The sequence below is a fragment of the Triturus cristatus genome, chromosome 2_1 (genome assembly GCF_964204655.1).
Source record: "Triturus cristatus chromosome 2_1, aTriCri1.1, whole genome shotgun sequence".
Classification (NCBI taxonomy): Eukaryota; Metazoa; Chordata; class Amphibia; order Caudata; family Salamandridae; genus Triturus; species Triturus cristatus.
Window position 1 is genome coordinate 1120132547 of NC_140581.1, and position 12605 is coordinate 1120145151.

Here is a 12605-nt window from a genome sequence, read left to right on the forward strand (position 1 = left end):
ACTTTTGCCAGCACGCATTATAGAACTGCATTCAATGACAAAGTGACAGCCATTCAAGGACATTTAACTTGTCGCACTGAATATGCCATTTACAAACTCAAATGCACTTGCAATCTGGAATATATTGGGAGCACCGAACTTCCTGTGCATAAACGGGTTTTGCAGCATATTAGGGCAATCGTGAATTCTGACCCCAACTATCCAGTTGCTAGACACTTCAAAGCAATCCATGGTAACAAATTAAAAGATTTGGAGTATACTGTCATAGGGTCAGTTGCCAACCCCGGACGAGGTGGTAATCGGGACAAGCTTTTGAGACAACGTGAGTCCCATTTTATTCTAGCCCTAAATACAAGAGCTCCTAATGGTTTGAATATTAATGAAGATCTGCATAATTTCCTATGATTGGTTTACCATCCTTTTGTACTGTTATATTTATATTTATTCTTTTTAACATTGTCTTTTGTACTATGAACTGTTTCGATATTCAGCCATTTATTTGTCGCATTCTATATTGTTACATCCTGTGCTCAGGTTTTTTCAGCCAATCACTATTCTGATTCTCTTCTATCAACTCTATTGCTGGTTTTAAGTAATTCTTTGTGCACTGTTTGTTAGGCACTTTTTTATATATATTTTGTTATTATCAGACTGTTTATGATCGGCTATTTCCTGTATGGAGTTTTAGTTAATCCTTGGTCGAAAACCCCCCTTTTCTTAAAAAAAAAGATATTTTTATATATTTATGGATTTTAGCATATTAAGAATTACTGTATTAATACTGGTTTTATTCATATATGCTGCTATTTGTTTATCATTCTATATATAATTACCTTTTTTTTAGTTTACGCATTTAATTTTGGGACATAACTTTTGGGTTCCCATCTATTGGACACTGGTCCTCTTTATTTCAGACAGCCTTTTCTTGTATGACAATATAGGCAACTTAGGTTACTATAGAGGTGGATTATATGCACTATGTATTAATTCAAAAACCACCTTTTATGTCTCCTTTCTGTTTATTTATTTGTATTTATTTATATACTTATATATTTATATACTCGTGTAAATATTTGTCTGATTTTACTATTAAGGTGAGCCCTGCTGCTATTATTTACGTATTTTGCACATGATATTTATATCATTTACTGTTACCATTTGGACTTCAATGCATTGAATGATTTCAATTAGGCAGTCTATCTTCCATTTCGTTTACTTGGTTGGTGCCCAGTGTCTCTCTATATATTACATCATCACACGGAGACGCATCATGTGATCAAGCTCCCTGCGTGGAGCGAAACGCGTCATGGAGGACACTGGTCCTGTTATTTTCCTGTCTTTACTTGGGTAATAAATCTTCTGCTTCACCCACTTTTGCGTTGTGGGATTGTTGATTTTGAGTTTGGAGGCGAGAGGTCCGTGCCTGCACTCCGCTGAGAAGAGAGCGGAAAGGACTGTTTCTATATATATATATATATACACACACACACACACACACACGCGCTACGGCTCACAAAAAGTAAAGCCTCGAATAGCATAGCTCATGATGCCGCACCTAACTTTAACTGTTTTGTAACAACAAGATGCTTCATTTGGCACTTGAGTTGGATATCTGAAAGATCACCAATTCAGGAATTGGGGCTGGTGCAGCGATTTCTGCAAAGGAGGTGAACTTACATTAGGGAACATCTATTCCCGGATATGCTGCAAACTTCCCTACCTAGTAAGGTCACACCAGATGAAGACGATTTGATACATCCATTTTTTTTTGCTAAAAGAAAGAAGAACCTAAAGTTATTTACCTCATGATTATTCTACCAAGATTAATCCCTAAGTAATGTATAGCCCTGATGAATTAATCAGACACACACTATGATGGTCTACTAGGCCCCTATGTAGTCTTTACCCAAGTTACTGTAGAAGAGTCTTTCGACTTACGTCAGTTTTAGTCGTTTTGAGTGCCCAGGCATGACGGGGACATACAGCATTTTGACTCCCTGTACAACCATTGTAGGCTCAATTCCGTATTTCTCCTATAAACGATACATGAACAGACAAGATATATAATTATTCTCAGAGATCATACTTCTTTGAAACACCGAAAAACATTTATTAATTGCATTCAACAAAGAAAGTACTAACTCATCAAACTGTAAAAGCAACAAAAAAGAGTTGGCAAATGAGGAATCACACAATGGCTGGTCTGTTAAATTAGTAAAATTACATCTCAATGTATTCATATGCAACACTAATTGTTTTAAAAAAACTGTTCTGCCGTGAACATTGATTTCGTTGTTATTGAAATAGCTAACTATTCCAATCTTTATTTCGGCCGTTTGGCCATAAAGAAAAACAATACACATATACAATCACAATAAATCCATACATTAAAACATTGGAAGTACATATGTTAAAAATACAATAAAAACTGTGCGTCTAAAATTTTAAGGGGGACCCAACACATTTAAAATGCGATTGCGCGTATGCCAAACATTAGTAAAAAATTTAGATAATGCGAGGACAGTTGGACCAGAGAGATCAGATTTTAAAATCCTGTACATTGGAGCATATTCCCTACCGCCCATATTCCTAATCAAGGGAAGAAGCCAGTATTTCCGCGCTGCCCTGTAGGCTGGGCAGAAGAAGGCCACGTGTAAATCGGTTTCCTCCAAGGCATCACAAGCCGGGCACTGCGTCGTGGTGGGGGGCGATGACCAAGTACTTGTGAAGGACCGAAAGGGCAATGAGCCGTATCTCCATTGGAGAAACAGCTTCCTAGCAAGTACCGGAAAGATAGGATCCAATACCCTCTCGAACCTATAAAGGTCCTTGCTTTGCAAAAACACAGAGGATAGAGACCCTTCTGCCTGGGTAACTCGGGCCCTAGCTAATTTGCGTTCGTGGTATACATTAGTCAGGGACCTTTTAGAGATATTCAGTGCGGCATTCGCAGGGTCAGTCCATAAGTCGGGGAGCCCTAGTTCCATACAGGTGGATTGAATGTTTTTAACCCAAGGGATACGGAGCGCTTTTGGGTGGTTCAATAATTCTGCCAGTTCCGCCCTGTATGCTGCAAGATCATTACTGCTCCACAACCTACGCCAGAAGGCTATTGGTCTCAGGCTTATTTCATCAGATAATGGTCGTAGACCGAGGTCAAGCCTCAAGGGGAGGAGCGGGGTACTGGGGGGAAGCGCGGTTATCTGTCTTATGAACTTATTTTCTATTAATGACAGGCTATGGCATGGTGTGTGTCCCCACAGTTCCGCCCCATACATGATCGCTCCCCTGGCCTGGGCCTTGTATATCTGAATTAGGGCCCCCAGCGGGCGGTATGAGGAGCCGGTCATCATCCGGGCGATACCCCCAGTAATTTGTGTAAGTTTGAGGTTCGCCCTAATCTGGTGGGATCCCCAAGTCATGGTTTCATTGAGAGTCACGCCTAGATATTCAAAGGTGACAACCCTCTCGAGCCGTGCTACTCCCAATTGCGGATTCGGCCGCAATTTTTGGCTCGGATTTAAAACCATGAATTTAGTTTTGGCCGCATTGATTTCTAGCCCTCTGTCCGTACAGAAGGCTACAAATGAATCAAGGATCCTCTGTATCCCCATGGGGGTTTTAGATAGCAGCAGGGTGTCATCCGCAAACATGATTGCGGGCACCCTGCTGCCATTAAGTTTGGGGGCGTCAGTATAATCGGTGGCATTTAGGTGGGCGATTACCCCGTTGACGAAGAGGCAAAACAGGGTCGGTGCCAACACACAACCCTGCCTTACCCCTCGGTCAACGGGGAATCTATCGGTCAATTCCCCCGACCTCCCACACCTCACTCGGGCATAATTATTGTGGTGAAGCCTTTGTAAGATTACTAAGATGTCCGGGGGGACGCCCATCTCTGCCAAGACGCTCCAAAGTTTTCCCCTGGGCACCAGATCGAAGGCGGCCCGTAAGTCCACAAAAATTGTGTACAGACTGCCGCCCTCGAAAATTGCTGCCCTCCAATAGATGAGATTCAGCCTAAAAACCTGGTCCACTGTGGATACCCCCTTCCTAAATCCCGCCTGATAGGGACTAAGGGCACCCACCTCTTCCATCCAATCCTGGAGGCGATTCAGCAAAACCCTACCAAACAGCTTCTGTGCTACGTCGATTAAGCTGATGGGTCTGTAGTTGGCCGGGAGGAGAGGCGAGCCCTTTTTAAAGATAGGGACCACCTCTGCCCCCAGCCAAGTACCAGGGATTTCCATGCCGCTTAGAACTCCATTGAAAAGGGCAGTAAGGTAGGGGGCCCATACAATGGGCTCCTGTTTGAACATGTCCCCAGGTAAGCCATCCAGTCCTGGCGCCTTTCCAGAAGCAAGACCTGAGATGGCAGCGGTGACCTCACCCAGCGTTATCAGCTCTCCCTCATACCCTGGCCGATCAACCTCGGTGACAGTAGGGGATTCTCCCGGCTCAGAACTGTAAAGAGACTGAAAGTGAGCCTGCCACACCCCTGGGGCAATATTAGGCTCTATTGCCGATTGAAGATGCCCCGACCCCCCATTCACTATCCTCCAGAACAGACGTTGGTTTTGGGTCTCTAGGGCCTTGCTAAGTTCTTCCCACTGATTTTCCTCCCACTCGGCCTTAGCGTGGGTAACTAATTTCTTATAAGCCCGCCTGCTTTGTCTTAGGCTATCCCCCCCTAGTCCCTCCTTAATATGTCTGAGGAGTTCTGCTTTTGCCCTTCTGCATGCCGGACTATACCATGCTGTTTTGCCTTGTCGCCCCTGTCTAGGTTTTCGTGAGCTACTAGAAAGATGAGGGGCCGCAGCCTTTATAAGGTCCTCATGAGCCTTGTACAGTTTAGCCCGGGAATCATTATTGCTTGCCTCGTTGTCTAAACTCCCCACAGTTTCCAATATGGGAGTTATCCCGTCGTAGAGCATGGGGAGTTTGTTCTTACTTGTAACCAAATGCTCCCACCTGATTCTTCTCCTATTATTTTCCAGGAGAAGCGCAGGTTTGTTCCCTTCTACATTGGTCACAGGAGCTTGAGGGCCAGGGGTGACCAGGTCGAGCTCGAGCGCATTATGGTCGCTATCTGACCGTTCCATAACCCTAAAATCCTGAATGGTCGGCCACTTCACTATTTGGGCCAGGACATAATCCAGGCGGGACTCTCTTCCCAGTCTATTGTAGGTAGTTTTACTGGGTATGTCTGATTTCATTCGCCCGTTGCAGGCTCTGATTCCGAACTTTAGGGTTAGAGCTGTGATTTGTAATGCAAGTGGGGTCCAGGCCTTCGGGGGGGGAGCTTCCACTGTGGGGACTGCCCATCTGGCCTCTTCTTCCGATGAGAACCCCTCCAAAAGACCAGGAAGTGGCTCAAAATGAGAATTAAAATCCCCTCCCACCACATAAAATGAATCACTCGGTAGTTCAGATATAAAGTTCGTGAGTTCATCTATGGTCGGTGATTCCTTTGCAACTCCCACTGGCCTAGAATAGATGTTAATTAACACAAGTTTGGCTTGGTTAGGCCAGGATAATGAAACCACAAGAATGTCTTCTGAATTAGCCGGCAGCCGTGTTGCCGTGCAGCCTAGATGGGATGCAACCCAGATCGTCAGCCCCCCTGACGGACGGCCCTTGCCTTCCCACCTAGCTGGGATGAAAAAGGACATGTAGCCTTGATGACCATAATTCTCTCTAGCCCAGGTTTCCTGGAACATACATACATCTCCAGTCTCGATGTAATTTACCCAGTCCGGGTCACCCAGTTTGTTGGCCAGTCCAGCAACATTCCAGCAGATTAGCCTTAGGTGTGCGGAGGTGTCAGTTGCCGTGCCAGAAGGGTTGGAGGAGATGGTTACAGGTGCCGCTTTGATCAATAATTCTGGGACATTACCGACGGTGGGAGCAGATGGCTCAGAGAGACTGCAGGGGCCATTATCCAGGAGCTCTGGACCATTTGATAGATCAGTAACATTGCCAGCACTACGGGCAAGTGGATCAGAGGGTCTGCAAGAGCCATTGTCCGGGGTCGCCGTGACATTCAATAGACCAGGAATTTTACTAGCGATCGGGGGAGATGGATCAGAAAATCCGTCGGTGCCATAATCCAGAGTCACTGGGCTGTGAGCAGAGAGTCAGTCAACCCCATCCAAGCTGTTCAAGCAGTTAAAACGATTGAAGTGGAAATAGGGTGTATCAGGCACTTGGAAGTTAGAGTGCTGTGCATAAACTTGGTGTCCGCGTCTCCGTTCCACCCTTGTCCACTCGTCATGCAGAGGAGCATAGTGCATGCGAATAGGAGGGAAGAAAAAGGATACTGGGCGGGTCTGGATGGTGGAATCCAATGAACGATTTACTCCTTCACAAATATGCAAAACGGTGCCCGGATCTTTAAAAGTTACCAGAATGCAGTCCCCTATTATTGTTTTTCTAGTCTTCCCTAGCCAAGGGACCCTTCTAACCATAATAATCTCGTTGTTAAAATGAGATGGTAAGGGTCGGTTCCAATTTAGCCACTTGATCACCTTTTTCTTTAGGGATTGGTAATCTTCGTTTTCGCCAGTTCTTAGTTGAGGAGCACCTGCTAACACCACCGTTAGATTATTAGCTTCTGGCGGCAGATCTGGTCTCCGTGGTCTTGGGACTGGTCGCCCCGGGGGAAGAAGGAGGGTGCTTCCAGGTTCGGGGAGGCCATCGTTGGTCTCTGTCTGAGAGCTTTGGGGGGCAGAGTCTGTTGGTTGTAAAGGCCTATGAGTTGGATAATTACGCGGTGGCTGGGCTGGAATAGCCATTAGTTGCTGCAAGGGGGAAGCAATAGGAGCACCCCGGGAGGGGACTAAGTTGGTGCCCTGTAAAGCTCCTGTTTTAGGGGTGTTTCCTACAGGGAGATGAGGTCCCACATTCTTGAATTGCTTACTGACTAAGGTATTTAGGGATGTCTCTAGTATAGTCAGCCTTATCTCAACCTTTTTCAGGCTGTCACTAATAGGCTGCAAAAGGGAACGAAATAAGGATTCTATACTCCCTATAGATGTGAGAGGGGGGTTAGTGTAGGATGTGTTGGCCACTGGATCGCTGTTAATAGCAGCTGTGTAGAAGCTTGGGTCTTTAGGGGGGGCAGCGGTAGACGCAGTCTCATTGTCCTTCCCAGTTTTGAGTGCGTTTTTATGTTTTTTGCCAAAATCTAGGTGAGATAGTTTGGTTTTCCCCCGCCCCCCCCATGAACTTCCTACTGCGTTTGCTAGGTGGAGGCATGTGCATCTCCACCACGACACTTTGCTTTGGCTTGCTCTTCTTGTTTATATTCGAGGGGGGAGATTGAATAACCAGGTTAACTGGAGCGCCAGATGACAAGAGTGGAATTGTGTCTGCGACTTTTTCAGGCAGCATGCCAGGGGTGCTTGGGATTTCCCGAAGTAAAAGGGGGAAGTCCTCAGGGGTCGTCGGATTCAAGCTAATGGGGGGAGAACCCTCCTCTTGAGAGATAGGATTCGGAATAATTTCAGTCAGGGGTCTACTCTTCATTGATTCAATGGATCGCCGACGATCCGCCCTACGTCTCTCTAGGGTGTTTTCTTTGCCCCCATCTCCTTTGGTGGGTTTAAAGTAATTGTCCAGCGTCCCAGTATTGCTACCCCCCTCCCTAGCTGGAGTTTCACGGGTTGCAGGTGAGGGCATCACCTTATGCACAAGAAAAGTTCAACCAGAATTTGGGTGGAAAGGATAAGGGGTATGGCCCAGCCCGGCCTCCTTTGGCCCCTGACGGCCACAGACGGTCCCGCCCTTGTCCCGGGCTTCTCCCGGCGCTCTCCCGCGCGCTCCCGCGCAGCGGTACTCACGCGTTAGTTTATAGCTGTGGTGGAGGTGGGCCAGGTCGTTGGGGGCGGGGCGGGGAGGGAGAGCAGCCCAGGTGGAGCGGGCGCGGGTTGCTGGGGCTCCTGGGAAATGGAGTCCCAGCCCTCTTGCTCGCAGCCCTCGGCCCCAGATGTACCCCCGCAGCAGCTTCAGCCCAGGAAAGCGCCCCTCTGCGAAGCGGGACCCGCACAGCGGGTTCCGCGAGACGTGGGCAAAGTTTCACAGAGTGTCCTCAGGAGTCCAAAACGGCAGAGGCAAGTTTGTTGAAAGGTCCCACGAACTGCAGGGCAAGCCGGTATTTGATTCACCTGGTCGTTGGGGGCGGGGCGGGGAGGGAGAGCAGCCCAGGTGGAGCGGGCGCGGGTTGCTGGGGCTCCTGGGAAATGGAGTCCCAGCCCTCTTGCTCGCAGCCCTCGGCCCCAGATGTACCCCCGCAGCAGCTTCAGCCCAGGAAAGCGCCCCTCTGCGAAGCGGGACCCGCGCAGCGGGTTCCGCGAGACGTGGGCAAAGTTTCACAGAGTGTCCTCAGGAGTCCAAAACGGCAGAGGCAAGTTTGTTGATTTACAATTATGAAAGGACATCTTGGAGTAACAAAAATGGGACAATCGCATGCTCATTTAATACATTCAATGAAACAAAAGTGGAGTAGGGTTGGGCTTGATTTAATGCTATCTGCAATGTGTAAACGTTTCAGAACAGTAGGTCTTATTAATTGACTGACGTTTTCTCTATACTTCTGCTTGTGCACACACTAGAAATCTAAGAGTTTTTTCACTTTCAGAGGACTTGCTGTACGCTTCAATTAAGGTCCATACTAAAAAGCAGTGAAGACGCTCCTCTTCCTTAGAGGGATGCGGGGGAGCAAAGAAGAGTGTGATAGACTGACCCAGATGGAATGGGGTCACCACCGTCGGCAAAAATGAAGCACCACTTTGTATGGAAAGGTCATCATGGAGGGAGGCGTAGAAGACAGTGCCTGCAACTCACTCACCCTCCGGGTAGATGATATCAGCACTTGAAAGGCTGTCTTGATGGTAAGCAGCCAAAGGGGACAACTGTAAAGGCTCGAAGGGAGCACACATAAGATAAGTGAGGACCAAATTATGGTCTCACTGCATCATAACAAAAGGCGTAGGTGGAAACAAGTGAGCCAGCCCCTTCAAAAACCTATTTACAATCGGAGATCTAAAGAGAGAGGGTTGGTCTGGCAGCCACAAAAAAGCAGATAGGGCAGACAGATAGCCCTCGAGAGTTTCAAAAGCAGAGCCCTGTTGGTCAAGGGTTGGATTGAACATAAGAACAGTGGAAAGAGAAGCAGAAAGAGGGTCAACAGACCTTTCTGTACAGTATAATACAAACTTCTGCCAACAGCAGGCATATACAATCTTAGTAGAGGGCCTTTGGGCTGCCAAAATAGCGTAACATACTTTGGGAGGAAGGTCAAAAGCCATCAACTGCTGCCGCTCAGTCCCCAGGCATGGTGCCGGAGAGATGTCAGGTTTGGGTGGTGGACCCTCCCCTGTGGCTGACACAGAAATTCCTCCAGATGGGGAGGCCTGATCAGAGGATCAATGCTCATTTTAAGAAGGTCTGGATACCAGACTCTCCTCGCCCAGTCTGGAGCCACAAGAATGACTTGGGCCCGGTCACTCCTGATGTTCTTTAGAACCCTGGCAGGAGTGGTATGGGCGGAAAGGCGTACAACAGGTCTGAGCGCCACTCGCGATGAAAGGCATCGCCGAGCGATAGCCACCTTGGAAACTCCAGCGCATAGTAATGCTGAGACTGGGTGTTGGAAATACCCACCTCCACTCCACAGGGTGGTGGTGGACTTCCCGAACACACTGTGGTAGCTTGGCTCGAGTGGTCAGGAAACAGGCACCGTGCTAAGCATACAATATACCCATACAATAACCATGCGTGCATCCGTTCCAAAAACGACTCTACACCGTAAAAATTATGAAAATATCTTCCTTTATCTTTTTCTCTTAGTTGCTGATTGGAAAAATAAATAAGTCAATCACAATATACAAATTTTAAATAGTGCAGGTCAAATACTGTCTGAAGATTCAATAAATAGGGATGATCATAAAAATACAAGGGACATAAATAGAAGTGCAGGTCATACAGGCAATTAAATATTCTGAGGCAATAAATACTGTACCAATAAATATTGTACACCAACAAGTCCTGTGGACCAATAAATATAGTGAAGCAATAAATAGGTAAAACTCAATAAATACAGTGCCCCCAATAAATAATTAAAAGTATACAGCAACACTTATGTAATCAGATCACTGTTCAATTCCTAAGGGCTGATTGGGCCCAGGCACAGCTTGTAGGGTTGTGGAAGGCTTGAGGGGGGCTACTCCCTGGCTGGGACAAGGCTGAGGCCTAAACTGAGGTAGATCAAGGGGGGAATACCAGTGCCCTGGCTTTCTCTCTCCACACAACCTCTCTAGGTTAGTCCCAATTCACCCCTGGCACAGTCAGGTTGGTTCCAGCACCTCCCTAGCCCCTTAGAGCAGTCTCTCAGGTCTCCACAGGGCCTTAGGCGCCCTCTACTCCACTTACTGCCCTTTTTCTGATGTTCCGACGCCGCTGGAGTCGTGTCGATGCCGTGAGGCGGTTCCGGTTCGATCTCGGCGGCCTCGGCACAATGTCAGTTCTTGACGACGCCGGTAGGCGGTTCCGGTCCGATGTCGGCGGCCTCGGTTCGATCTCGACCTCCGATTCGACGGCGTCGGGCAGTCTCTACTCGATGTCGACTTCGGGCGGCTCCGGTCCGATGGCGCTCTCGGCTTCGATGACGTCAGCCGGCCTGGCCTCGATGTCGACTTCCGGCGACTCCGGGGTGCGATCCTCACCCCCGACCTCCGGTGCTCCTCTCCTCGGGTTCCGGCGACTCCGGAGTGTGATCCTCACTCCCGACCTCCGGTACACTTCACCTCGGTCTCCGACGACTCCGGAGGGCGGACTTCACTCCTCCGATGACGCCGCTCGCTCGACCTCGGTTCACTTCCTCCTCGACCTCTGGTATTCCTCACGACCTCCGTCGGCGCCCTCTCACGACCTCAGGCGGCTCCGGGTACGACGTCTGCTTCTTCAGTCAGCGCCGCTTCTCCACCTCGGGCTCCAGGTCTCAGGCTACTCGACGCCGGACTCCAGGGAAACCAGTTTCCAGGTCAGGATCTTGCTATTCTCTGTTTCTAAGGCCTGTTCCTGCTGTCCAGGTCCTTAGGATGGTTTTTCTGGCTTCTTCCCACACAGGGCTCCAGGCTGGGATCCGTCAGTAGGGACTAGTATCAAGGGTGGGTTTATGGACCCCACTCCAGGCACAAGTTTCCACCCCTGCTGCTTCACTCCTTCCTCCTTCACTGTTGTGCTGCTCACTCTTCACCAGTCAGGTGCCAACTGCCAGCTCCAACTGCCAACACTCTGTCTTAACCTCCCAACATTCTAAACCGCCTCCAACTGTCACAGAGTTCTGGAATGTTCTGGAAGGTGCTGGTAGGTTCCAGTGGATGCTGGTGATGTCACAGGTGGCCACCATTTTGTGCTCCAGGCCCTCAGACAGAAGTTTCAGGGGTAGCTAAAATGGCTCCCTGAATCTGTAGCAACACGAAAAAGTCTGGTGGTTCCCAAAAAGGAAAAATTCAAACAGGGTTTGAGGCAAAAGTGGGACAAAATAAATAATGATGAGGAGGGACCACCCAAAGGGCTGACAGGTCTAACACGCGTCCCCCCCAGCTGAAAGTGGGGAGAGCTACCCAACCCCTTGGGAGTTCTCATCACTAAGGCGGAAATACCTTGAGAGACCGTCTGCATTGGCGTGGTCCACTCCAGGCCGATGTTCCACCTGAAAGTCCATTCCCTGTAGGGAAATAGACCACCTCAACAACTTGGGATTCTCCCCCTTCATCTGCATCAGCCAGCGAAGGGGTCTGTGGTCGGTCTGAACCAGGAAGTGCGATCCAAACAGGTATGGCCGCAACTTCTTCAGAGCCCATACCACTGCAAAGGCTTCACGCTCTATTGCACTCCACTTCTGTTCCCTGGGAAGTAGTCTCCGGGATAGGAAGACCACGGGTTGATCCAGGCCCTCTTCGTTGAGTTGCGATAACACTGCCCCAATGCCATGTTCTGATGCATCTGTCTGGACAATGAACTTCCTGGAAAAGTCTGGGGCCCTTAAGACCGGGGCCTCGCACATGGCTTTCTTCAATCTCTCAAAGGCTTGCTGACAAGCCTCCGTCCAGACTACCCGTCGAGGTTGTTTCTTGGACGTGAGCTCCGTGAGGGGGGCTACGATGGTACCGTACCCCTTCACGAAGCGGCGATAGTATCCCGTGAGGCCCAAAAATGCTCGGACCTCAGTCTGTGTCTTGGGGGGTTCCCAGGCCATGATGGCCTCGATCTTCGCCTGGAGGGGTTGCACCGCTCCCCTACCCACCAAGTGTCCAAGGTACACTACCGACCCCTGCCCGATCTGGCACTTGCTGGCCTTGATCGTCAATCCAGCTTGTCTCAGGGCCTGGAGAACAGCTTGCAGGTGACGCAAGTGATCCTCCCAGCTGTTACTGAAGACGGCTATGTCATCCAGATAAGCAGCAGAGAAACTCTCCATTCCGGTGAGGATCTGGTTTACCAGGCGCTGAAACGTGGCAGGTGCGTTCTTGAGCCCAAAGGGCATCACACAGAACTGGTAGTGGCCATTGGGCGTGGAGAAGGCCGACCTTTCCCTTGCT

The 12605-nt window shown here is 48.9% G+C and overlaps 1 protein-coding gene across 2 annotated transcripts in view; it reads right to left on the bottom strand.

Annotated features, from left to right (window-relative positions):
- Nucleotides 1–12605, bottom strand: part of UBA6 (ubiquitin like modifier activating enzyme 6) — a 658681-nt gene that overhangs the window by 41057 nt on the left and 605019 nt on the right. For both annotated transcript variants that reach the window (XM_085636514.1, XM_085636515.1), the window contains one exon: nucleotides 1939–2033. In XM_085636514.1, the coding sequence (XP_085492640.1) occupies nucleotides 1939–2033 (95 nt within the window). The remainder of the gene's footprint in view (nucleotides 1–1938; nucleotides 2034–12605) is intronic.